Source organism: Mesoplodon mirus (assembly GCF_964341445.2).
Source record: "Mesoplodon mirus genome assembly, chromosome: 12".
NCBI lineage: Eukaryota > Metazoa > Chordata > Mammalia > Artiodactyla > Ziphiidae > Mesoplodon > Mesoplodon mirus.
Window position 1 is genome coordinate 11,214,641 of NC_138988.1, and position 27,696 is coordinate 11,242,336.

The window sequence follows — 27,696 nt, forward strand, 5'->3', positions numbered from 1 at the left end:
AAAAAAAAGGAATCTTTTAATAAAAATTACTCATAAAAATCCTAATAAATTTCAAAGAGCAAGATATTTCTTAGTACATTTATAAAAGAACATTTGGTCCTTTTACAAAAAGCTCCCTTTTAATTTAAATACATTTCTTATTTACAGATTAAACATAAAATATCATCTATAGTTGCAAAGCATATTGCACGTTACAGAGAGAAGCATTTGTATGTTTCAATCGGTTTTCCCCAGTTTCCAACTCTAGATTTTTGTGTGTGTGTAAAAACATATTTACCTTTCTTGTGCATAATAAATAAAAATGCAGTCTGTGTTTTGCTATTTAAAACTAAAACAAAATACCTTTAAAAATATTATTTCTCTGCCTCTCAGTAAGAGGGAAGGGGGGGGTAACAAATCAGGAAGGTCCACAGGTACTTAACATTCTCGCCAGATTCACATGTAAATTCAAGTGGGAACGCAACCCTGAGCCCTGCAAAACCTGGGGACACACAGCCCAGCCAACTCACCTTCTCACTTTCACAAGAGTCCCTGCCCTGCAGGAACAGGCACTAGAGAAGGAGCTGGATGTCTGGGAATGGAAAAGGAAAGAAAGATCAAGACTTCATTTTTCTAAAGTCCCTGCTCAGCCACTCTAAGGCTGGGGCAATCATCCGGCCCGACCTGGCCACCAGCATTAAATTTGCAGTCGGCAAAAAGAAAGACCTCTAGAAAAAAAGAATTTCTGATATTTTGTCTACAAAATCCAAAGTGAAGGATTACAGTTTGTAATCATTCATTAAACTGAGCTAAGAAAATAGCTGAGAGGGATGTTTTTCTTTGGTGGAGGACACAGCAGGGAGGCGAGAGAGGAATCAAGCTGAGACCCTCAGATTGCACGTATCCAGCCAGGGAGCTGATTTCCATCTGCACAGACACCATCCTGGCGCATAAACACACAGAAAACTATTGAACTGATGTGCACACGCCCCATGATCCAGGACAGCCTCAGAACCTGGGGACTCAGTCGCACAGAGCAGTCACACAGAGCAAGTTCTGACAGAAGATTTCAAAGTTCTGAAGGGAAGATTTGAACATGGAAGCTGGATTTCCACCAAGGCCAGGACAATTGGAGAGCTAGCAAACACTTCCTTCGTCACCTCCTCCTCCAGGAAACGGAGTTCCTCAGTCACAGCATCTCAGCCAGCGAAGCCTGCCCTGGAACAATTTAGAACTCTGTGGTGGGAGATTTAGACTCCACCCAATAAGGCAGCTATAAGGCAGCTTCCCACAAAGGTTTGGCAAAACCACTTTCATTGTGTGAACCAAAGCGGAGTCTAGACATTAGCTACACACAGGAACGCAAGGATGGTGCAAACTGTCGGCTGTTCCAAAGCATGGAATGTTTGGAATCAGGGTGCTCCTAGGGCAAATCACAAGGGAATTTCCCTGACACTCCCCTCCTCAGCCCTCGCCTTCCTGATCTCTCACGACACAGAAGAAACAGCAAAGACCCTGAAGGACATATCACAATTGTTGACACTCTGACCTTTAAAGAGAAAGCAAGTTTCGAACGTGGCTCAAAGGACCTTCTCTGTAACTAGCCCCGAGACGGGCATTCTGGCATCTAGTCACTGACTACATGGCATCCAACTTTAGATTGGGCAGTCTGGAAGCTCAGCAACCAGGGTGAGAATGGGTCGCTCACCCTCGGACTCACAACTGGTACAAGTCCAGGGCCTGGAAGCCAAGAGGGTCTGAGACTTAATACAAAACATGTCTCATGCCAGCCTGTAGCCGTGAGGTGCCTCTGTGGCACTCAGGCCCAGGTCCCTGTTCCAGAGCAGGAGGGAGATGGGATACCTGAGCCCAGAGGAGGGGGAACATTGGGGTGCAATAACATAACAGCATGATCACAAAGGGCCCACTTTCTTCCCTGAGGTGCCCCATTCTCCCAAACAGCTCATTTATAGTCCCACCTTGGTTTACCTGGAGAAAAGGTGCAGGGATGCTCATGCAGGTGTATGTCTTTAAAAGGGGATATTTTGGTTTTACCGAGGCAATGACAATATTTTAAATATATATAGTATTCTCAAAGAAAATTTTCTGTTCAGTAGATGAGACAATGTTGATAAACAGAATGCTTCTGAAATGAAGAAAAAATGTGAAGTAGAAGCATTTGATTTTTTTTCCTTTAAAACATTTGCACAGTAAATGTTTAAAAGACAGAGGTGACATTTATTACTGAAAATCCCTCTTCTAAAAACCTCAAAGAACTGAATTAGATATCTATTTTAAAACCAGCAACACTTAAATTTTCAAGAATAAAATTCCTCCCTTTTGACTGAAAATGCAATGGCTCACACAGCATTCCTTTCTAGCTTTAAAAAGACTAAAATAAAATCATTTGAAGTATCCTAGCGGTGACGGGTGAGTCACACGACAGGTGAAATTGGAGGTTTTTAAGAGACTTCCTACCCTTTCTATTGAGGTTCATTTCAACCTCTGACGTTACAGGGAAGCCAAAGCTCGGGGTTCAAACCCACCTCTGCTTTCTCTGAGCCCTCTGCACAAGTTCAAAGAGACACAGTTCCGTGCTCACTAAGGAAATAATACCAACAAAGGAAAGAGGCGTTTTAGTACAATTTCCTCTTTATATAAGCTTGCTTAAAATATCAGGTTGAAAGGCAAGGACTGGCCAAGAAGTTTCCAGAACCTACCTGATATACATCCCATGCCCCTTTCGCTGTGGTCACACCATGTAGCAATACAAAACAAGGCGGTTAAAATCATAGCAGCAGCTGTGACATCCAGTGGCCAAAACCAAGAGAATAAGGCACCCATCAAAAGCCTGCATTGCACAGAGAGACAGCTCAAGGATGCCAGAAAGTCATCTGATCATTTCTTTCTCCCTGATTTAGCTGATTGGCACTAGACACAGGAAACAAAATCGAAACAATTCCAACCCAAACATGGTCGGAACTGACAATCCTTGGTTAGTAAATATAAGACAGATGAAAGCTCAGATGATCATAGGTATTTTTCTCTCCCTTAAAAGGCACCTGGTTCTGAAACTATGGGAGATCCTCAGGTGAGTTCACAATAAATGTAGAACACCATCCAAAAAATCTACCTGTTAAGCTCTTAAACTGTGAGGCAACAACTTAAGAGATGCCTGTTAGAATTCGGATAAATTCGTGAGCAAATAATCCGTAACACCGTGATGAATTGCATGGGGTGCAAATGCATAACTGGATGATTTTTCCCCATGTGACCGACAATCGTGGGTGGACACCTGGGAGACAGCCCAATTATCCAATAAGAGAGAGAGGATGACAAAATGCAGTAAATAGGGATGTCAGGGGAACCGCGGGCCCTGTTGCACAGAAATTCATTCACAATCCTCTGACAGAGAGGTCGCCAGGCGGCGGTCACGCAAGCGCCGGCAGAGAAGACTCGACGGATTCCAAAGTAGGAAGGTCTGAAGATCCAGCCAAAGAGCCCCATCCACGGTGCACAGTAACATCAGCACGTCGTAAGAAGCCAACTTCTACGTACCTTCTCACTTCAAAGTATATCCTTAAGACAAACAGGGCATTTTATTGAATAGAAGAGAAACGTCAAAGTATCCAAGAATCTACCAGATGCAGCTGGGGAGCTGGACAGAGATTCCTACATCATCGCGGACAGCCAGACTCCTATCCTCCTCCACTTTGGACTGGGTCTCAGCCTGGCCTGGGTTCAGCTGTTTTAGATCCAGTTTCAGATGAGGCCACACGGGGGTGAGCAGATCAAATCAAGCCAACCATCTGGTCAATCTGTCGCATGTAGACGCTCTTTAAGGGCAGGGAATAGCGCCTCTCGTCAGGAACGCGATTGCACTAGAAAGAAAATGAATGAGGGACAATTTGAATTTTGAGTTAAGACGCCATGTGTTAATTCCTCAGATGTGACTGGATGACCTCCCCTGGGGTTTCTCATCCTGGCACTGTCAACACCTGGGGCCTGTCCCGTGCACTGCAGGATGGTCAACAGCACCCCTGGGCTCTCCCACTATATGCCCCCTGCCCCTAGGCCCCAGTGTGACAACCAAGATTGTCTGCAGACATTGCTCAATGTCCCCTGAGGAGCAAAGTCACCTCCAGTTGAGGACCACTGATGTAATTTAATTTCCTCACTTCACAGGTGAAGAAATGGAAACCCAGGGAGGCTAAAAGACATGCACCCAAGTTGAAGAGGGGCCGGGACTAAAACCTGCACCCCTTGGGTCCTTAATCTACCCAGAATCGTAAACAATGTTTTAGCTACTTGAAAATACTGTTGTTTTTCTGAGTCTGTGGCTCTTCTCATCCACAGCTAAAACCTAAATGCTTAAGGGTGTTATTTATTTACTTATTTTTTAAAATTAAAGGCTTTTTTTCTTTTCTCTCTCTCAATGGGGATCTAAGTTTGAGAACCAAACATGCTGTCTGGAAAGTTTCCACATACATTCATGCTCTTCCTCAAAGAAACATTTTCTCGCTGCTCTGCACGTGAACTCACATGCCCTGCTCCGCATCTTCGCAAGACCAAGACTGACAGGTGCTTCAGTTGGTCCCAACACCCCCCACTCGTGTTGTTTGTAGGTGCTGTGCCTTCTGCCAGAACGTCCCTCCTGGGACGCTTCCCCTCATCATTCCAGGAGCTACTGAGAGGCAGCCTCCTGAGTGAAGCCCTCCTTGTTTTCCTGGCAGGATAATCCCTCCCTCCTCGGTGTTTCAGCAGCACTTCACACAGCCTCCTACTGACAAGCACCCGGGGGGAACCGGTCTCTACACTGGGCCCTGGGCCCATCCAGCACCAGGACCCCTCTGACCGGCCCGCATCCCTGGTGCCCGGCACAACGGAATCGGGTCTATGAGACGAGTGTCTCCTTCAGTACAAATCCGGGCTCCACCACGCGGCTCCACCGTGTGACCTGACCCTCTCCGTACCTCCCTTTTTCTGTCTGTGAAGTAGGGATATTACAGTATGTACCCCTCACAGGGCTGCTATGAGAAGTTAACATACTTAAGCATTTAGCACAGTGCTTAGCATGTGGTAAGCTCCAGAAATAAATGTTGGCTATGATTATTATCTCTCCTTGTTTTTCCCTTTCCTCCCAATCACGCTTTGTTCGCTTAGTTCGCTTAATCTACCCTCCACGGCCTAATATAAATTCCAGGGTCTTATCTATAGCTACAGAAATGGCCTCTTTCTGGAACTCTTCTCAAATTACACAACCCGAGTGTGCCATGAATATTCTGTCAGGAACTCTGGATGATAATGTGAGGAGTAGTGTTTTCTCTTCCTCCGATTGCAAACCACCCCTGGAGAAAGCAACTTACATTGGAGCTGGAGTTGATGACTTTTAGCTCATGAGGTCTAGGCCTGTGCCCGGACTTCCCCACTTGGTCCTGCCCTCCCTCTTCAGAAAAGAACTCCTTCCAGGGTGACTCCCGGAGATGTTCGTCCACAGATATAATGTGTCCCTCAGTTGTAAACATGTATCTGGTTCCAGATTTGTGTACTGGATTCTCCTCATCAAAGAGCTAGTAGAAAAAAGAAAACAGATACAATTGTAGCAGGTTTGGAACCAATTCATAGCGCGGCTGAGTTCAGACTACTTAGGGACCAGAAGCTGCTTGGCTCTCAGGCCAACTCAGGCTGTGGGGTGGAATCCCCAGTTGTGTTGAAACTCAGATGCCTGGACTTCCCCGATCCCGCCCACACCTAGAGATTCGAAAGCCCGGGGCTAAGGCCCAAGCGCCACTAATCTGTAAAAGCCCTAGATGATGCCCCCACGCCCTCCGGAGAGTTCCAGCGCTGGAATCCTGGAAGTACCCCCAGCTCACGTGCACCTAGGCCCGAAACTGGAAAAGCCTGGAGAGAAGGAGGTCCGTGGTTTATCCTTCACCAGGTCCCCAGGGCCTGACACACGTGCCACCGCGTGGTGCACTCCTGTGTGGGCTCTGAGGGCACAGGGCACCCCAGGCAGTCCTTCCTTCAGCAGCGGGCGTGGGGGGTGGAGAAGGGCACGGCGGGGGCATCTAGAAAGAACCCCTGACCCAGGCGTGTGGTAAACGATGCATGAGGAAGAACGCAGAACTCTTAGAGACGGAGGAAACCTCACAGGCACCTCAGGAATTTTACAAACGAGGAAGAACGGTCGGCACAGCTGCTGTGTGTTCACACGGCTCCCAGGAGGAGAACAGGGTCGGCCCAGCCCCTCCCCCTCCGCCACCCGCCCTGACCCTGAGTTCTTTCCCCGGGAACACCTTGGGGGTCTCCTCCATTCATTCGCTCCAGAACTCGCCCCGTGAATACCCCGGACCCCACGGCTGCCGGATGGGATGCCCACCAGGCTCTCGGCAGCCAAGCGGACCGGCCGCACTGCGCGGTGTGGGAGACCTCGGCGCCCACAGGACCTGGTGGCGGGACCACGCAGCTGGCGGGCGGGCACACCTCCTCCGCCTGCCACGAGCAGTGACGTCAGCAGCAGCAGTGTCGTCTGAGAGGACTAGACCGGGGCTTCCGAAACCCGGCTCGGTACAGGACCATTAGAGGCGCTTGTCAACATTACAGGCTCCTGAGCCTGCTTCTGAAGATTCCCATTCAACATGGCTGTAATCTTACAGTGTGACTCCAATCCAGCTGACCCCGGGGCTTGGGGACCACTGAACGAGATAAAACGAACCTATCATTACTGACGGATATCTTTGGATCTCGGCCTAAATTCTCCACGCTGCTTCCCCACCAGGATATCCGGACCCCCGAGCCCTGAGAAAGTATTCTTTTGCGTGTAGCCATACGAGCCAGTGACAGAGGGGAGGAGAGCGGCCAGGTGCACCACACAGATGCCGTGCACGCCCGTGGCCAAGCAGCCAAGAGGAAGGAGCACTGGACAAGGAATCGGGCCCAGGGCTCAAGCCTTGGCTCTGCCATGTCGTCACCCCGAGAACCCCGGCAAGTCACCTGACCTCTGGCAGTTCCCCTGAGGGGAAGAATGAACACTGACTAAGATGATCCCCGAAGGTTCCTTCCAGGTCCAAAAATTCAGTCTCTCCTTAAACACGTGCGGATGTGTGTATGGACAGAGAGCCGGCCGGGCTGTGGGTCTCACCCAGAGTGCCCAGGTCAGGGGAAGGAGGAGCTGAGATTCTGAGGTCTCCCTCAGGGAAGCCTCGTGACCACCATGCTAACGAGGGTCCCCCAGGAACCGTTACCTGCACCTCACACAACGTGTAACCCAAAGAGTGTCTGTGTGTGTACTCGGCAGTGCCTCCTCTACGAGGTCAGCAACCACGGAGTAGACAGCAACGTGCCTTCGCTCCGACAGTGCTGCGCCCCTGGGCCAGCGAAACGTCCAGCCTGGAGCAGCGCCTGGTGGCGTATGTTAGATGGAAGGCAGAGGAATGCCTGCTGTCAGCAGAACGGAGCGCTTCCTGGGTTAATCTTACAACACACATACCAGATACAAGTATTTACAGGTCTCGCTGAGGAAGAAGCTCTCCATCCGGTCCTCTTTGGATTTCTCGATGACATGATGCAGCGTAGCGTAGCCACACCTACGAAACAGTCATCCAGTGAGCCCCACCTCCGCTCCCTCCCACCTGTGTATTAGTTTAAGAGGCTGAAGTAGCCTATTCACAGAACCACCAAGGCATCAAACACCACGTGAGAAACAAATTAGGGTAGGTTTAAGGGCTGTCCTTTTTCGGCCTAGATTGTCTGCAAACTTCATTAAAAAGTGGTCTGGCTGCCGAATCATCAGGTTAATGGCAGCGGAAGGGGGATGGGGGTGGGGGAGAGTATTTGCCAAAAGCATAACAGGACACCAAGAAAATGACTGGCAACAAATTCAAAAGGACTGATTTAAATTTCGTGTCCCAATACTTGCATAGACTGACTAATCATTTGATAGTCTAAGACAATATTTTGTAAGAAAATACTCATGACATTATAGCTAGGTAAAAAAAGCACATCGCAAAACTGAAAGAGTTTTTATACATATACATATATACACACATTATAGATTTATATATAAATATATAGAAGAGTATAAAACTATATACTTTTTTTTTTTTTTTTCGGTATGCGGGCCTCTCACTGTTGTGGCCTCTCCTGTTGCGGAGCACAGGCTCCAGACGTGCAAGCTCAGTAGCCATGGCTCACAGGCCCAGCCGCTTCGCGGCATGTGGGATCTTCCCGGACCGGGGCACGAACCCGTGTCCCCTGCTTCGACAGGCGGACTCTCAACCACTGCGCCACCAGGGAAGCCCTAAAACTATATACTTAAATGCTGATGGCAGTTATCTCTGCAGGTGGAGATTACAGTGATAATATTCTACCTCTATATTTTCTATATTCCCTAAACTTTTTAGTATATATATTATTTCTATAACAGGGGAAATAAGTTACTTAAAAAGAGCTCATATAGTGTGCTGGAACCCTACAGGAATAAAGGTGAGAAAAATTTTTAATTTCCACTATAATGGGCAGGTTCTACTACACAAAAAGTAAGCAATTTCCCTACAAAATTAACATTAATGACCTGTTCTATAAAGTAAAATGCAAAATAGAATTATATTACCTCAGCACAACTCAAAAGAAATCAAAAGTGGCCAACAGAAAAAAGGAAGGAACTTAGAAAACTAACTTGACTTTTGTGTACTTTTCCAGACTCTGCAGAATGTCCATTCCTACATGGAGGTAGAAGGGATTCTTGGTTGCCTAGAGAGAACACGAGAGAATGTGATCCAGCGGGGGCCTGGAAGACACGCCGTCAACACACATCGCGGTGATTGCAGGATGGTCCCGAGGAGATGAATCACTGTCCAAAGGAAGGCACGGGCCACTTCACTTTATCCTGAAGGGTCGCGAATGTTACAGGATTAAGGTGTTCTGTCAGTTCACATCAAAGCGCACCTCCAATCTGCTTAACTTGAACGGGGGGCGGCAGATCAACTCCCTGCCTTTGGCTCTCGTGATCCCCATCATGATCAGAAATGAAACAACGCCTCACTGACAGTCCCATATCTGAGAACAAATCCAGTTTCCGTGTTGCCTCAGAACTCGCTAGAAACTTAAGCTGCAAGCACAGGGAAACAGGATGTTGCCCCCGTTCCATCCACAGCACCGTGAGAAGGGCTAGGGGACAAGAAGACTCTCAAAGTATCTAAAGAGGCCTCCACATGCTGTGTTCTCTAATCACCCTAGGAACTCAGTCCCTGAGTTGCTTCCTCTTCCGTCACATGCTCATAGATAGTTTTGTTAGGGGGAAAAAAAAATTCTCTGGGAAGATGAGACTTTTATCCCAAAACTAGTTTGAAAGCTGGGGATCACCTATAATTCGTGCCCAGTGCCAACCGTGCAGCAGCAAAAGCAAACGAGCACAGGGTCAGCTGTGTCTGGATTAAGAGGGCACACGGAGCAGCTTCAGAAGGCAGGGCCAGAAAGCCGAAGATTTCTCTGGATTCTAAGAAAGTAGTCAATATGAGGAAGAAGCTGCAAGAAGAAAGAAGCAGTGACGGAAACAAAGAGGCATCAACCCAAAGGCAACAGACCTAAGCTTAAGAGGAGAACTCAGCCAGCACCCGAGTCTGTCACCCTCGGAGCGTGAGTGGCCGGACTCTACCCTGGGATCTGGGATCCGGGAGGCAAAATCAGAGGCTACCTCCCCACCCCTGAGAGCTTACATACAACTCACAAGGTGTCTCTACACCTGAAGTCAGTTACCAGTTGCATAGGATTTCTCCCTTTTTCAGAAGCAAATGGCAAGGATTCGGTGCTAAAAAAAACTATGGAATAAATCTAAACTACTAATCCTACTACCAGAGCTCATCAGATCTCCTTGCGAGGGCTTGCCCGCTACACGCGTCTGCCGAACGCACGGAGGGCCGGCTTCTTGGAAAGTGAGCAGCTCGTGCTGCTGAATTTGCGAATGGCTGACAACTCTCGATGTGTATATATGTATGGCACGCACAGAGGTATAAATATCGGCCTTAAACCGTCGGGGAGAAGACCCTTCACAGTTAGAGTGACATTTCCTCTGGCATTCAAGTAATTCCACAAAAGAGGAACACTGTATGTGTTTTTGAAGGATTAAACAAAAGTAGGCACTCAGACAATCCCAGATGATTCCCTTTCCAACTAAGAAAAATAATTTTTCTGTCTGAATACTTTACACAGACCAGGGTTCCACAGTACATGAGGACAGAAATGCATCCGCCAACAAGAGTTCTTTGGTCAAATAAATTTGGAAAACAGAGAGTACCAAATCTTCCTCTTGATTGAAGGATGTGAGAAACAAGCCCTGCAGTAAAGATATGACTCAGCCTTGCAGAATGTAGGGCAAACACGTACATGACCGCAGACGTCTTCCCTGTCCCGTGCAACCAGGACAGACGCTGAGCGCTAACAAGGCTCTGGGCCGGCGGTCACTCTAACGGTCGCTGTGAAATAACACTATTCCCCACCTGTCAGCAAGTGTTCCCTACGAACCAACTGCTACAGGTCTTCCCAGCATTTCAACACAAACTACTGTTCAACAAGCTCTAGTACCTGGTAGAGGAGATACGTAGACTCCACCAGCTCGGGTCTCAGCGGGTAGAAGAGCACGTCGGGGGCCTGCAGCTGCCAGTTGTACCTCTCGGGGAGGGCCCCGTAGCGCTTCCATATGGCGTAGTAGAAGGCGTGCAGGCAGATGGCGTCCTCCACGTCTCCTATCAGAACCTACGGGGAAGGCGCAGGTCACCAGGCTAAGACACTGTTCTCAGAGTGGCAAGACGTGACACAGGCCCTGGGCTTCCCCCTCCCCCCACTAGTCATCTGACCTACAAACGCGGCTGGAGACAAAACCAACCCAAAAGGAGCATCCCAGACAGACCCCCCACCCCACATCTGGCCATCAATGCCAAAGCCCTGAGAACTGCATAGGACAAGAGGCTAGCTGTACTCAAGAATGAAGAACAGGCAACTGAGACATGAATCATCCAAAAATCACACACCGTTACTTCTCTGGCATGGCTTTGCACTGATTTAGTGTGGAGTAATTTCCAAAGAGAATAATGGGGACGTACTGTGCTATTCACTTCCCAAATCTGAAGGAGCCAGAGAATGTTCTGGTACCATAAAAAGAAAACAGAAGGGGAAAAAAAGCCCTTTCCAGTGACTGCTTTTTCTTAGCAAACAGGATTGCGAAATACCTGCAGTCCTGGGAAGAACGCCTGCAGAGAGTCAATCCACGTGTTCATCAGCTGCCCGCTGAGCATGTTCACGTTGACGTAGAGGGGCGGGTCCCCTTCCCCCTCGTTACAGGCTTCCCGACTGAGGAGCCACACAGAGCGGCCAAAGGGGAAGAAAGAGAAACAGCTCCGGCTCTGTGCCCCCAGCAGCCCCTGGCAGTTTCACTTAGATGGAATCAACATTAACCTTTTCTCCTCACTCATTCTTTAAACCTTTGGAGACAGACTGCCTCTACCTCTCAATACAAGACTCTAGCATAAGATGACACTTACCAAAGGATAAAAGTTCTAAACTCAGCCATGGTAACACACTGGGATTTCACTGCATTTTGCAGAAAGCACTTTGACAATCAGGTTTGAGAAATACGTCCACGTAATTTGGTATATAGCATGGGTCAGTTTTGACTTCAGTGGGGACGTCTGGTTATTTCTGCACACACAAAAGAGTCTCTTCTCTAATAAAATCCTACACCGTGGGCCTGGAGGAACATCTCAGAGCAAGAAGCTCAGGGATTACTACTAATTTAGTAAATTAAGGGGCTTTAAAAATCAAAAAGGACTGAACTGTGGCCAAACAGCCTCTTACTAAAACACATCACTTGAATGATCCTACAACAGCTAGGGTAGAAATGGGCAGGCAACTAGTAGCTATCACTTGCACTGGCCACTTATCACACACATGTGCACAAGGGAAGACCCAGGGAAGACAGAGGTGGCACCAGGGTCGAAGCCGCTGCAGCTTCGAATGGCACTTCTCTTCTGCCATCCTGAATGCACAACTGACAAGCGGCAAACAAAGCTGCTTTAAACAAACACAGAGCGAAAAAAAGGTGGTAACTGTCCTTTCTCTCAAGTGTAAAGACCAATCCTAACTTCTTTAGAAAGTGAAAGAACCAACACAACTCTGCCGCATTACAGCTCTACGTGCAATTAAAACCAGCGAAACAGAGGGATGTGTCACTCCTTGGGGCAGCCAGTCTCCAGGTGGCCCCCAGTGACCCCTGCCTCCTGGCTGTCACACCCTTGTGCAGTACCCTCACAGACTACATCAGCCCTGGTCTGTGTAACCAACAGTGTCCGGCAGAAGTGCTGGTCGTCATTCTGAGATTAGGGCATGAAAGCGTATGGCCTCCGTTCTGGTGGCTCTCTTTCCATCTCTCTCAGATCACTCATTCTGAGGAAGCCAGCTGCCATGAGCTGCCTACAAAGAGGCCCCTATGGCAAGGAACTGACACCTCCAGCCACAGCACGTGAAGAACTGAAGCCTAGGAGGGGACCCTCCAGCCCTGAGTGAGCCGTGACAAGGCTGCAGCCCTCACCAATAACTTGTAGATGACCTCGTGAGAGCCCCTGGATCAGCCCAGCTGCTCCTGGCTTCCTGACCCTCAGAAAATGGGTGAGATAATGTTTGCTGTTTTAAGCCACTAGGTTTCAGGGTCATTTGTTACGCAGCAGTAAATAGCTAATACACCTTGTCACCACCCCCTCAAATGACTAACAAACAACTAGGAGGCAGTAAAATGAGGGCAGAGACCAAAAGACCCTGTGAACCTATGTTGAGAAAAATACGAACACTTCACAATACATTCTATTTGCTTGACGGGACAGTAAGAGAGATGGTGAGGAGACATACCCTCTTCTTAAGTAGTTCTGAATACTCTTATATGCAGCATTAAACATTTCTAGGTCTTCTTTTTCTCCAAAGAGAATGTAAGATTTCAAGAGGTATTCATAGAAGGAGTCCAGTCCGGCACCCAAGCCACTCTGCTTTCCGACCCAATGGCCCGTCTGAATGTTCACAACATTGCCTGTGAAAACAAGCAAGCTCGTCAGGGCCTGGTGTGGGGGCAGGGGGGGGCCTCCTACTTCAGCCCCACTGCTCCTCAGCACTTTTGTCCCTCACAGGAAAGAGGAGGGATGAATGTGTGGCCCTCAGGTCTTTATCGGTCCTATCAGCAGCTTGGGTGGCCAGAGCTTCCTGAACATACAGTGTTTCAACACTGATACAAAAATGGGGAAAACATTTAATGCACAAGAAAAATAGGTTTGTCATGTTGCTTTTCCAGGTTGACAATTCATTTCAAAAGCCTAAAGGGTGTTGTTCATCAGAGGATGATGAATTACATAATTTACATTATCTGTAAAATGGAAAAAAAAAGAAAAACAGAAATAATCCAAATGTCCAACATCAGAAGAGTTAAGGGACTGTCATATAGATTTTAAAGACAATAACTGTGAAAATAAGATAACAACTTGAAACCACCTGCATGATTTGCCAAATGAAAGGCAGAATAAAAATATCTATATTATAATCTGAAAGTACAAAAGCTGCACATGGGGCTTCCCTGGTGGCGCAGTGGTTGAGAGTCCGCCTGCCGATGCAGGCGACATGGGTTCGTGCCCTGGTCCGGGAGGATCCCGCATGCCACGGAGTGGCTGGGCCCGTGAACCATGGCCGCTGAGCCTGTGCGTCTGGAGCCTGTGCTCCGCAACTGGAGAGGCCACAACATTGAGAGGCCCGTGTACCGCAAAAAAAAAAAAAAAAAAAGTTGCACATGACAGGCTGCAAGGGCCTATGGAAAATTTTAAAGTTGACAGTTTGGGGTGACACTGGTAATGGGGTGACGGGGCGACTATTTTGTTTCTACTATTATTGTTAAATATAACAAATTTGTAAATAAATTGAAGAACTTAAGGAACAGTAATCGAAGATCACTTCTCAAAAGCAGTGCTTTTGCAATGACACTCTAGGCTCCAAGACCACCAATCCAGTTCCTTCCCGATGACAAAAAGAAAATATTTCTCAAAATAAGACAAACAGTTACAAGAGGCAAACAACCTATTGTAAAATAACATCTTGAGCTAGTAAAATACTGATCATCATTGAAGATAAATAATGAGTACATAGGGGCGCATTATTCATTATACTTTTGCCTACTTTGATATGTTTGAAATTTTCCATAATAATTTTTTAATAACATCTTGATCAAAATTCTCAAGGGAAAAGAAAAATCTAATACAGGTTTAATCTGGGCTTTTAACCTACGACCACATGCCGAGATTTCTTAAAAGGAGAAAGTCACTCTACCAGTTAACTCTAAATTCCTATCTTGGGAACCTTATACTGAAGCAATATAATCTGCCTCTGAGGCAGTTCTCTTTATAGCATTTAACAATCACTTTCAAGTGGAATATGCCAAGGGATCAGATCAGAAGGGAGCCCTCAAATAGGAAGAGCATTATTCTATCCCATCAAACCTTCCAGCCACCCTCTAAGTGAAAAGTCACACGGAGAAATCAGATGTGGCAGACACTGAGGGAGGGCCCTTCTGTCTGAGCTGTCAATGTTCAGGTTCAGTGGTACAAGGAAGGAGGAGTGGAAAGGGGGGAGGGCCCCAGAGAAGAGGAAAGCAAAGGGGGCGATGGGCGCAGTGCCAAGGGCCTCACAGGTGCCCCACACCTAACAATCCCGTATCGTTGCTCCGCAGGTTCCAAAGGGCTTTCACAGCTCGCCTGGCCACCCACTCAAACGTGGAATCCCCCAGCAGTCGACTCAGAATCCCAAATTCCACCAGCAAGGAACCAGCGCCGGCCGTGCACGTCTCATTATTGCTGTCAGGAGGAACGCCTGTCTTTAGATTCACCTGGGGATAGGAAGACACAAAGGATTTGTGGCAGAAGTCAAGGAACCCACAGGGCTAGAAGACCAGGTCACAGCGACCAGACTCCACTCATGAACCAAGCTCACCACAGGGGGAGTCCGCCCACTGCCTCCCACTTTACATCCAAAAGGAAAATGGGAGTAAGGTTAAGATACAAACAAGACAGTACGAACACCAGAGCCCTGTGTTATTAATAAGAGCAAGTCTTGGGGGAATCATTATAACGCTCTTCACTAATCTGCCTCTTCCCAGCAGGTTCTCTTCAGGGTTACGCAGCACCAGGCTTTGGCACTGGGGACAAAGCCAAGCTGTGGGATCATGGAGGAATTTTAAGTGAGCTGCTATGAGCTCAGGCCTGCTCAGCAAACATTAACAAACCTTGGACTGGGAGAGAAATGAACCCAGCGAGAAAGTGACAGCCTGTTTCATCACTGAGGCTCAGGGGTCTGGCAATTCTCCACTGATTGCTGACCCAAAGGCTGACTCAATTCTCAGAGGGGTTCTGGACTCAGTAAATCAGATGCCACAAAGACAGAATCTCATTCCAGACCTTGCATTTAAATCAGCAGCTAACTTACTGGTCTGTACAGGCTTTATTTGAAAGATCCACATGAAGTGTTCAAAAGAACATTTGAAAAGAACATTTGCTGAGCTCCTCCAGCGTACATGTGGGGAAATGGGCCCAAGTCAGAAATGAAGACAAATGGCCCCCACTGTTTTGCAGCAGGGGATATAAATCCCACCTGCAAAAAGGGTTAAGAATACAGAGCACAGGAACATAACTTCCTTAAGGAGAAGGATTAAGTCAAATATGTCACTGTGGGGCTTCCCTGGTGGCGCAGTGGTTGAGAGTCCGCCTGCTGATGCAGGGGACACGGGTTCGTGCTCCGGTCCGGGAGGATCCCACATGCCGCGGAGCGGCTGGGCCCGTGAGCCATGGCCACTGAGCCTGCACGTCCGGAGCCTGTGCTCCACAACAGGAGAGGCCACAGCAGTGAGAGGCCCGCGTACCGCAAAAAAAAAAAAAAAAAAAAAAAGTCACTGTATGCCCAGCACACAACAGGTGTTCAGTAAATGCTGAATGAATTAAAAACCATTTCTATCATATTTAGGGCCAAATTCTCTCAAGGACATGGCTTTCCTCTTCCGCATCAGTCCCACCCCTTCCCGCAAATAAATTCATCAACAAAGAGTTCTGATTCGGGAAGGTGGCGAGTTGTTGACGCCGTCTACCTACCCGAGGGTAGGGGATCCCTGTCCTGGTGTTTTCAAAGGCAGGGAGGAGCCGCACAGCCAGGTCGTGAGCCATATGCAACAGCTCGTTATCATAATCCTTGATCGTCATGTCACCAAAGGGCTGCTTGGAGTCAGTTATTATTCTGTGGGCAGAAAGAAGGCTTCCCAGGACCCTAATGACGGGAAGAGCAAAAGAAGGAATAAAATCACGTTGGTTGTAAATGTGTACGATCCAGCTCAGAATGACAGAAGCGGGCTTGAATTCCCTATGGACTTAGCACTGCCTGAAATCAGAGGGACTGGACTTAGTGACCCCCTGAAGTTCTTTCCAGCCGTGACAGTAAAGGATCAATCGTTAGCTAACAGCATTAAGGAAAGGGAGAAAGCGAGCCATTCTTCTGAGGCTACTGAGAATAATCCCACGTAAAGCAGTAACAATGTTTAGTCATTTTCATCACCTCATCAGAAGGGAGTGTCCTAATCATTCCCAGAATAAATATCACCTTTTAGTATTAATCAACTACTCTTGGTTTCTCTCACATGGGGAAAAAACTTAGCCAAATAAGAAGCAGAAAAGAGCAAGACGACAAACGCTAAGTAACTTTTGTAGTTCTGGCTGCCAAGCAACGTCAAATTCTCCAACTTCTGGTAAACAGGCAAGGTGGGGAAGAGAAGGAGAGAATGACCCGACCGAGCGGCAGGTGCCACCAGCTTAGATCTCAGTCCCTCAGCAGCCACGAGTTCAGGTCCCCCTCCAATGAGCTGAAGCAGAGTGTGACATTTTTCAGAACGAATGTTTTCATAACTTTAATTTTAAATAAACGCTACATCTGGATGTTATGCGGTGATACAACTTTCAAAGTTTAAATGGAATAGGAAAGCAGTCGCAATCTATTAAACTAAAAAGGCAAGATATAAAACATGAGCCGGGTACATTAGAGGGAGGGAGAGGGAGGGAGACCCAAAGGGTCAGCAGTGGTTTTCTGCAGGTGGTGGGTGACAGGAGAAACTATGATTCCTTCAGAAATACATAGGGGTTTTCCTAGGACACACTGAAGGAAATGAGACTAGACATAAAGTGAAATAATGAAAAACTCCTTTAAAGGGACATCTATCTTAAACCTGCATTACAATGTGTCTTTCTATTTGGCCCCAAATATAATTACTTTGAAATGGCAATTGTTTCAGTTTTGATCAATCCAAAGCAGATGAAAAAAGGGACACAGTGCCCACAAGGTCTGCACGGACTCCCTACCTGGACCCCGGGGCTGGTGGACCCCCCAGGAGTTTTCGCCTTACACACCCAAAAGCAGCCTCCAATCCGTTTGATGTACTATTTTACCTTATCGTGGCCTCAAAGACTTGGACGGTGGAATCTTTGTCAAATGACACTGTGTTGATCACTAACTTGACTGCTTTCTGGAACTCGGATGAATTTCCCATTATCTTTAAAAAGAGGAACACAAACCATTACAACGGCCTGAAATGACACTGAGGCTGCATGATCGCAGGAGCTGGGCCACTTCATCTGAATGTCTGTACGTGTGGTTTTGCCACTCGTGGGAATAGAAACACACAAGGTAGAAGAGCACAGTTATCTCTTAGAGCACATTCTGGGACAGACGGCAAGCCCATTTCCACCAAACTCGGGCATCCTATCTCCAAATGGCAAAATTGTGCCAGTAACTCCTCATAAGATCATTAGCAGCCCTCATCGTCCTGCCGCATTCTCCCTCAACTTCTGTCTGACCTTGTCTAGCATGCAAGGCATTACAGTTCCAGAAATTCCTGAAATGAGTAATAATAAATCCAAAAACTGAAGAAACGAAAAACATGGCTTTCCCTCTGCTCCTCAAATAATGCGACAGCTTGGGCGCTTAGCTCCCAGGAGACCGAAACATCTGGAAAGCTGACTCCTTGCTTGTTTCCCAGATGTCTGAACACTTTGGGAAACAGTGGTATTTTCTTTTCGAGCATAGCATAAGACCAATGACATTCAAAACAAACAAAACATACAAATAACCAGCTCTACGTCCTTTGTAAGAAATGTTCTAGAATTAGGATTCCTATTTTGGGTGTGTGGATATGGTATCATTCCAAGCTTCTCTCTCTTATATGAGGTGGGAATTGGACATAAAATTTGATAAAATAACCTGAATAGAAATGCTTTCATACTGTTCAAGATTTTAGGACAATCCTGGCACTATAATGACATCATAAAGACATCAAAAAAAAAAACAAGAAAAAACAATTTCATTCAGACACTACTTATTTCAAGTATGTCTTATTTCCTAGTGTTTATTGATCTAGTGCATCTTTTTTTCTTTTTCTCCCCCTCATTGTTATTTTGCTGTTACATGCAGAGCAAGTACAGACGTTTTTTTATCTGGCTTTCGGTTCTTTCTTTTTAAAAGATTATGCAATCATGCTGCAAGTTGCATCGAACAGTCAAGGGACTGCTATCATCCAAGTGTTTCCAAAGAACACCTGTTAAAGTTTGTTTAAAGTGTCAGCAAAAGAAAAGGGAAACGTCAACAGAAGTAACACCTGAAAAATAAGCCTGAAGTGTACCTTAAAGACCGGGTGTTCTACAATGAAAACCACAGAGATGGGTCTGTTTCCCTACAGATGTTCACCAGCAGCAAACTCTGTTAGCAGCTGCAGGCGCTGATATGATCTCAGATCACGTGGAGGACGGCAAAGGAAGCCAACAGCTTTCAATGATATATTGTAATTTGCCATCTTAGACAGCTACGGAACTGAGTAACGAGGTTCTGAAATCATTCACTCAGGCTCGAGAAAAGCTGGATTGGGGTTTCTTTACTTCTCAGAACTTCTCAGAGCCTTTAAACGGCTGGTGTGCATTTTGGCTCTCCAGCAGTGGGACAGACTGGTAGAATTTCTCAAGTTCATTTGGGAACAGAATTCTTCTTTGAGGGAGAACACCCTTGGAATCTGTGTTGGGAAGTGCCAGGTTACTAGAAATTCATTTTCTTAACACGTATTTGCACTCCTATCATGTATCAGACACCATGCAGTGTGGACAGAGTGCAGTGACTGAAACAGAGACAAGGTCTCTGTCCTTCAAGAGCTGGCAGATGGATAAAAAGACACAATGGGGCAAAAGGAGAGAGGTCAGGGGGAAAAGGTGTGCTTTCGTAAGCTATATATGAGCCTTGGGACTTTTTTTAAAGCAACACTTGTAGCCTGACTCAGCCTGTGGTCCCCTCAACAAGTTAACTCTAATCAGGGTGAACACACCCGTCCGGGCACATTTTGATCAGTGATGGTGGATGACTGACAGGCAGTAGCAATCACTTCAGAAGGAGAGATTGGGAAACTAAACTGCTGTGCAACTGCAGCCCGGCAGAATGAAACCCCGGACTCTCTGTTAGACCAAGAGCCTCGGGGAACTTATTTATTTATTTATTTTTTTGCGGTACGCGGGCCTCTCACTGCTGTGGCCCCTCCCACTGCGGAGCACAGGCTCCGGACGCGCAGGCTCAGCGGCCATGGCTCACGGGCCCAGCCAGTCCGCGGCACGTGGGATCTTCCCGGACCGGGGCACGAACCCGTGTCCCCTGCATCGGCAGGCGGACTCTCAACCACTGCGCCACCAGGGAAGCCCCCTAGGGGAACTTAGAAGGACGGCCCCAGCTCTTCCCAAGTTCCGGTAATTCTACTACTAGCAAGATTTGGAACAGTTGTAATGCGAACTTAGCTAGCGTTGCCCAATGCTAACTGCTGACAGCTTCAAACTCTGTTTAAGGAAAGTTAAAATGCAGGATGTGGAATCAACTACAGTACAAATTTTCTTATGGTAAAGGTGTGCCGGACAATGGAGGAGAGCAAAGAGGTAGTAGAATCATGTTTACTAAGGAAATTTTTCAACGCTACGCTGGAATATAGTCCCTTGCTGTATTCTACAGCAAAGGGTCGTGAGGCACACCAAGCACACGCGGCAGCCTGGTAATAAGAACCATGCATGGTGTCTGACTGCCTTCCATGTGCTTTGGCTCATCTGTCTAGAGGTCTCCAGCTGCCTTGAGGGAAACCAAGGGCTGAGCATGTAAAGGCTGCCCCTGAGCTGGCAGCCCAAGTCTGGAGGGGGTAGTGTCCACAAAACACGGAAAGCAAATAAAACAAGAGTGTTTGTACAGAGGGTCTCTGCGCAGGGGCTGGAACCAGGGCTCAGACTTGATTTTGGGGAGTCAGTAGCTGGGGCACATTTCAGGGGATCTTGTCCCCTGGCGATCTTGAATCCTGAGATCCTGTCTTTTACTTCTGAAATCTTAACTACAGTAACTGTATACTGGTTCCTTTAAGGAATAAAATAGCGGGAACCCCGCAGAAAAATAGGTTTCCCCCAAAACAATCACACTTTCTTTTTTTTAAAAAAACATTTTTTTAAAGTTTATTTATTAATTTATTTATTTTTGGCTGCGCTGGGTCTTTGTTGCTGTGCATGAGCTTTCTCTAGTTGCGGTGTGCGGGCTTCTCATGGCAGCAGCCTCTCTTGTTGTGGAGCACGGGCTTCAGCAGTTGTGGCACGTGGGCTCAGTATTTGTGGCTATGGGCTCTAGAGCGCAGCAGGCTCAGTACTTGTGGCGCACGGGCTTAGCTGCTCCACGGCATGTGGGATCTTCCCGGACTAGGGCTCGAAACCATGTCTCCTGCATTGGCAGGTGGATTCTTAACCAGTGCGTCACCAGGGAAGCCCAACGATCACACTTTCTCCTCTGCTTTTTTAGGGGAATCACATTTCCCCTCATCTAACCTTCAATGTTTTTCTTGCTCTCAGCATTAAGCTCATTAAAATAAACAATACCTATCAGAGCTATGAATACATGCTGAGAATCACATTTCCTGGAATTCTCATCCCTGGGGGAAAGTAAGGGTAATTAACTCCAAAATATCTTAATTAATTTTTAAAAATAATAATAAAGCTGGACACTTACTGCGAGTGTATCCAACGCATCAACAAGAGTCAGTGAATAATTCCCTAGGACATCATTGATGTTCAGATTTGAACTGAAAAAGAAAGAAAATTAAAATTAAACAAAGGTAGTTTAAAAGAGAAAAAAGACAACAAAACTAAACACTCATCAGAAACTAAAATTGCTGGAAACTTATTTATTCAGGGACTACTGTGGGTGGATCAGTATGGCAATGGTCCTTCTACCTCACAAGGGACAGTCTCTATAGTGTCACAGAAGAGCAGAGACACACACGCTTATACTATAGTGGAAGGAACACAAAACAGGAAGGAAATGGGAAACAAGAGTCATTGCCCTCTCCAAGATGCAGTTTTAACAGCACAAATGACCTTTCTGTCCAGCTTCAAAAAGCTCTGATTTTGAAATCATTAGGAATGAAAAAGGAGAGGCCCTGTCACATGACCTGCAAATAAAACTTTAATTCAGAAATCAGACACTGCCGCAGATTACACACACAAAGCAGCAAATAAATACCTCAGTTACAGGCTCAGTATCACTCATCTGTCCTTGGGGTGGGGGAATAAATTAACTGCTTTATATCATTTTTTCCCTAACATACCACCCAAAGAATCCCCACCAGCTCCATCAACTGTGAGGAGCTGCTGTTTTACCATGAACCAAGGCAGGGCTTCTCGTAACTGCAGCTGCATCAATGCTTCTACCACACACCTTGTGCCCCATAATCAACACCAATCGCCCACTCTGAAACAATCTTAAGACACCAACTTCAGGGCTGCAATGAGGGTAACGGACAGTTCTTTATAGCGCTAAAAACGACAAAGATAATACTAATACATCTGGGAAACGTGGGGATGGAGAAATAGTGCAAGTCATAAAGTCAGCTTGACAAATTCTAGGGAGTTCAGTTATTCCTGTGCCATTCCCACAAACCCAGAAAGCAACTGCAGAAGCTTGAAAAGATTTGAAAGTAAGGAGAGAAACGAAAAAGATGTAAGTAAGGAGAGAAAGAGGATGACTGTTTCGAGATTATGTTTATGAAAAACCACAGTGAAAACACCCTAGTTTTATCTTCAGCAACTGATTCGCCGTTATTATGACGTCTTCCATCAAATCCCCAGACCACGTGACCTGCTCCGTGGCTCTCTCTGATGGGTCCTGTCTCACTTCCCTGCGGGCAGCATCTCCGTGTTCCTGATGCTCGCCCTGCTCTCTGAGAGGCCTCCTATGCGCTTCAGCTGGGGTGAAGTGGGCCCCACGTGAACACACCTCACATCCGATTTTACCTGGGCCTTTGTTTTATGCTGGTTATGTCACTTAATCTAGGACAAAGAATGTGTGGCAAAATTTTACCTCCTTTTTTTTGAAACAAACTATCTAGAAGGGGCGATCTAGGAACCAGGGCTCTCACATGTCTCTCCCAAGCCGCGAAGCCAGCACACCGCACCTGCTGAAGAACTGCACCTGCTGCTTCTAGCTGTCGACTCTTTCTGAATACATGAATATGACTGCAGAAGGTCCTCTGAAGACGAGAGCTGTGGGTTAAGCTCAGCCCTTCAAGGGCAGTGCCAGCCAGAGAGGATATAGGAAGTGTCACAAGCTGGAGGGGAAGGCCAAAGGAGACAGGGAGATCCTCAATGCTGCCCACTCAAGAACATTCTACTGAGCTTAGATATTTACCTCCACCGCTCTGCCGCTCAGAAACCAAGAGCTGGCTCCAACAACCCACCTCATCACAACACGGGTCCCTCATCGCTGAGCCTCCAGGCTGGATGCTGGGTGAACCCCGTGTGACCACCTTCCCCTGAGGGACACCCTCCTCTGTGGCGTATCACCCTTCCCACCTGCACCGGCCCTGGAAGGGATGACTAATCTGGAGCACTGCACTCCTTCCCATGGTTTACTGTGCTTTTCCTTTCAGGCTATAACTACATCGGACCCAGTTTTAAAATACTTCTCAATAGAACGCCCAAGCAGCCACGACAGAGAACAATTATAAGAGTTGGCACAAGAAAAAACGTGTTTGTAGTAACTGGTGGTTCCTTCTCTCCACTCAGACAAATCCACTCAAAGATCTAAGGCATTCGTGAAAACACTTCCAAGTTCTTTTCTACCAGATTGCTACACACTCTTTCAAAATGTGCCAAAATAGAAAAAAGAAAAATGGGGAGGGCAGGAAAGAAACAGGAGACTCCACAGAAGCCTGTCGGCCTAACAGCGCCAGATTATCGGGCGTCCATTGAGGCCAGCCCACCATGCAGGCGAGACTGTGATCTGTCTGTCCTGTGCAAATCTTCTTGATCTATGGCCAGCCTGACCAAGAACTCAAACTTCAGGTACAAGGCTGGGTTCAAAAGTGCCCATCTTTCCACATAACCAGCTGCCAAACCACGATGGCTCTCCACTTAAGTTACCCTGTGTGACCGTTCGTGACATTCACCCCACGCTGCATTTTTAAGGTTCTTATTAGCCCCAAACAGAGAAGACGGAGAAAACTATGGCCTTTCACAGAAAATTTTTGGCGACGCAGCTAACATAATGCTAACACAGCATGTTCAAAATTAAACGCATGTGTAAAAAGGAAAAAAAAATTCCACATATACTTAACCTGTAACAGCTGTTCAGAAATCTACCTGGTGCTGTGTAGGCACAGAGGTAATATAAGAAACAGTCCCTGTGTTCCAGGGATTGACAATCTGGGGAGACAAGACAAAGGGAAAGGAAGGTGAACACACAACAGTACTCAAGTCTCACACGATATTAAAAGGTGGAAAAGCAGCTCAAAGGAAAGGAACCGAAAGGAGAACTGAGTAGATCAAGGACAGTCATCTTCAAACAGTTCAATGGCGTCACGGAAAAAGACTTGAGCCTGACTCTGAAGGAAGCCAAGATTCTAGGAAGAAAGGGAAATGCAGAGGAGGCCATCTTAAACTAGGGGTGCCTAGGAACAAGTCGGTTTAGGGGCCAGCATCGGTTTGGTTTGATTTGCTTTTTTGTTTGAATAGCAATATGGTTGGGGAGAAAACAAAGAAGGGTCATGCACCCAAGGTCTGAACTAACAGAACTAATTATTCACGAGACTGCAAAATTTCAATATCCAGACTTACTTGAAGAAACTTTTGAATTTGGATCCTCCAACCCAAATCGGGGATATGAGAGGAACTGAGTTTGCACAGTGATCTATAGCTGGACAGAAACGTTTGCTATTTTTAAAAAAGTGTTCCGGTTTTATTTACTTCATGTCAATACTCTTCACCCTACCTCCAGTCAAACAAGACAGGCAAGATAAGCCTCAAGTAAATGTGACTAAAAAGAAAAGACAGGCACATTATCACTCATATTTTGTTTCTGTACTTTTTACATAATATTCTAATGTCTAAGTTACTCTCTTTTTTAAGTGAGTCAATAGAATTCACTTGACAGTAATCATTAGAATACACTTGCTTAAAATAAATATCTGAAAGATTTTTTATTACCAGTTATTTATTTCGGGATGTAAATGTGGCCTGCTCTTTTCCTGAAAACACTAAAGTCTGAGAGGAGTTAAGTGAAAGGAAAAGGAATAAGAAAAATTAACTTTCCATTCTTTACAAGCGGCCAGCATGACGGTCTACTCAAGGCTACCATAACCCCAGAGCTCTTTCACCTCCTCAAAGACACCAAGGCTGACCAACCAAAAGGGCACAACCCTTCCCACATGTCATCCCCTCAATATCTCTAACTCAGTCTTTCCAAAAGCAACATAACTGTCTCAAAGCAACCTGACCTCAACTTATCCAGACTGTTCCTGAACAGTCAAACCAAACCACTCATCAGCAGATGTCATCCCCAAGCAAAGAAAACAAGTTAAGCAAAACAACTCAATTTCCTAAAATCTGGAAAGGCCTAGTAATTAAAAAAAAAAAAAAAAAAAAAAACTTACTTAAAATTTTTCTCAAAAAAAAAATTGAGATAGAAAACACATTTCTATGTATAAAACCTAATACAGTGAAACATGAAAAATATAACTCATCAGTTTCCTACAACTTTAAAAAGGCCAAGTCTTTTTTAAGTTAACCTGGGATGTCCCCCTGGCTTCACTAAAAATCATGCTCTCCAAATGCAATTTAAGACAAGAATCTGTAGATAGTCCAACCATTTTAAAAACTCTTTAAGTCCCCTTAGTGTATGGGCTTCCTTTTTAGGACCTAAGGACTGGACTCTGCTGCTTTTCATCAGGTGAAGGAAAACACAGGCCTCAAATGTCCACAGGGACCAAGCAGCTCCACTCCTCCACTGCCAACTGAGGGGAGCGGCCGAGAGAAAGGCAGTCATATCCAGCCTAACACGGTCAGTGTCAAGGCACACCGGCTCCCTCCAGCTAGGACGTCCTTAGCTGGGTGTGCTGTCCTCTTGGACTCTGATGTCAACAGCAGTAACCCTTGAAGCTCAGCCTCTGCAAACACGGCTGATGGAAGGGGAAGACTGGTAGATCTTCCCTGACAGCCCTGCCACCAGGGTGGGGGAATTTATGGGACAGACCCTAAATGTCATCTTGAGCATCAGGACCCCATATCTGGGCCACCCAGCCTCTCTCCCTTCCATCTAACCATCCTCAGCCTAAGGAGCCGCCCCTGTGATAAAGGAGAAAGGCTGTAGCCCTGCTCTCCCTCAAACTCACTGGATGGCTTTAAAAAGTCCCTTCTCAGGATCAACTCCTGAATTTTTACATTTTTATACAGTAAAGTTGGAGTTGGCTAGGTGGAGGGAGATAAGCGCCGTTTCGAAGCTGCGTTTACAAGGGATTTCATTTTGATTTGACTTCCACCTGGAGAAAGGGTTGGAGATGGAAGTCTAAGGCCCCCCAAGCCACCCCTCGGTACTGCCACTGTCCCTTCCGGTCTCTGGGCCTCAGTTTCCCCATCTGTAAAAGGGACTGCGCTGACAGCTGTCCAGTAACAGAGATTCCGGGAGAAGCAAGAGAAGGACAGCCACCGGGCCGTCCACGCAACCTCCAGCCCAGGACGACCTCAAAGTGGGTCGGCCGAGGCGCCGGACGGGTGGGCGCTGCCCCCAGGACCCTAAACGCCCAGGCACCAATGGGGGGACCCGGAGGACGGAAGGCTGCATCCGCCGGGAGAACCGAAGGAAGCGCGTGCGGCGCGCGGTCCTGGGCGTCGGGCCGGCGCGGGCTACTCACGGGTCCCCGCGGTCGGGTCCTCGGCCGCGGCAGTGGATGGGGTTGAGCTCGTCCTCGGGAAAGGCGTGCGCCATGTAGTTGTCGTAGCCGAACACGAACATGCCCCGCGCCAGGTCGCGCATCTGGGCGCGCAGCTGCGGCGGGAAGGCGCCGCTGTAGCGCTTCTCATACTCGTCCCGGCCGCGGCCCCGGCCGCCCAGCACGTAGCCCCAGTGGCCCGGGCCGCAGACGTCCGGCACGGGCCGCCGCGGAGCCCGCCGCCGCCCCGCCGCCGCCCCAGCGACCTGCGGCTGCAGCCACGATGGCCCCGACGGGCCCCGGGGCGTCCCGGGCCGGCCCGCGGGCCCCGAGGCGGGAGACGTGGGGCCGTCGGGGCCCCTCAGGCGCTGGAAGCCGAAGCTGAGCGGGAAGCGCTGGTAGAAGCCCATGCTGGGCCCCAGCCCGAAGACGAGCCACAGCACTCCGTGGAGGCCAAGCCGGAGGAGCACCAGCCCCAGGACGAGCGCTCGCCATTGCATGGTCGCGCGGGCGCCGCGGGCATTATTTACAAACGCGGGGGGCCTTCCCCGCCGACCACCGCACCCCACGTCCGCCCAGGAGCTCCGCTCACTTCCCCTTTAAGGAACTCCCTCGTGACGCACCAGGAACTGGCCCATTGTCCCCACACCCCCAGCACCTCGGGCCCGGCCGGCCAGGCCCCACGTTCGCCCGCCCGGTCGCCCGGATTGGCCCGGCCCCGGCCCGGCCTCGCGGGGCGCGGCAGCGGACTCCTTCCCGCGCCATAGGCCACCCATACGTCTCCAGCGCCGCAAGGCACCGCCCCTCCTTCCGCCCCGCCCTCCGGGCCCCGCCCCCTGGGCTGGCGGATTCGGATGGGCTGGCGTGGCGAGTAGGGACCGCTCGGGCTCCGGACGGGGGAACTTCCAGCCAATGGGAGCGCGGCACGGGAGCAGACGGCCGCCGGACAGGGACGTGGCCCCGGGCCCAACAGGTTCCGCGTAGAGCCTGTTTCTCGCGGAGCTAGAATGGAGGAAAACTACTCCAGCTCTATGTTAGGGATGGTGACAGAAAAGACGTAAGGAACGAGGAGGAAAAAGGACATTTCTGTAGGACAGGGTTTTTAATTTGTCTGTTACGTGGTAGGGGATGTTATGTGGTAGGGATGATACTATCATTAAGCTTAAGACTGCACAAAACGGTATCCTGAATTCTTTTTGTTAAAACATCCTAATTTGTAGTCTTTTAACACTTTTTTATTGAAACACCCTAACCTGTAAGAATTGCTCACGGTGATTGTTCCCAGGTCCTGTCCTAGACCTATCGAACTCCAATGGAGTGTCCCGAGAATGTGTGTATAACAAGTGTTCTTGCGCCATTCTTAGCATCCGGCAATCTCAGGAAATATTGAGTTAGGTTATATT

The 27,696-nt window shown here is 47.7% G+C and overlaps 1 protein-coding gene across 1 annotated transcript; it reads right to left on the reverse strand.

The window, feature by feature from the left end:
- Positions 1-26,927, reverse strand: EDEM1 (ER degradation enhancing alpha-mannosidase like protein 1). The gene is made up of 12 exons (XM_082639571.1): positions 26,276-26,927; positions 21,100-21,172; positions 17,484-17,587; positions 16,143-16,314; positions 14,704-14,887; positions 12,877-13,051; positions 11,205-11,325; positions 10,561-10,731; positions 8,657-8,730; positions 7,469-7,565; positions 5,346-5,549; positions 1-3,860 (listed from the first exon to the last, which is right to left on the reverse strand). Exons 1-12 carry the CDS (start codon positions 26,791-26,793, stop codon positions 3,771-3,773), a joined length of 1,983 nt encoding a protein of 660 aa, XP_082495697.1. The 5' UTR covers positions 26,794-26,927; the 3' UTR covers positions 1-3,770.
- Positions 26,928-27,696: the final 769 nt, after the last annotated feature.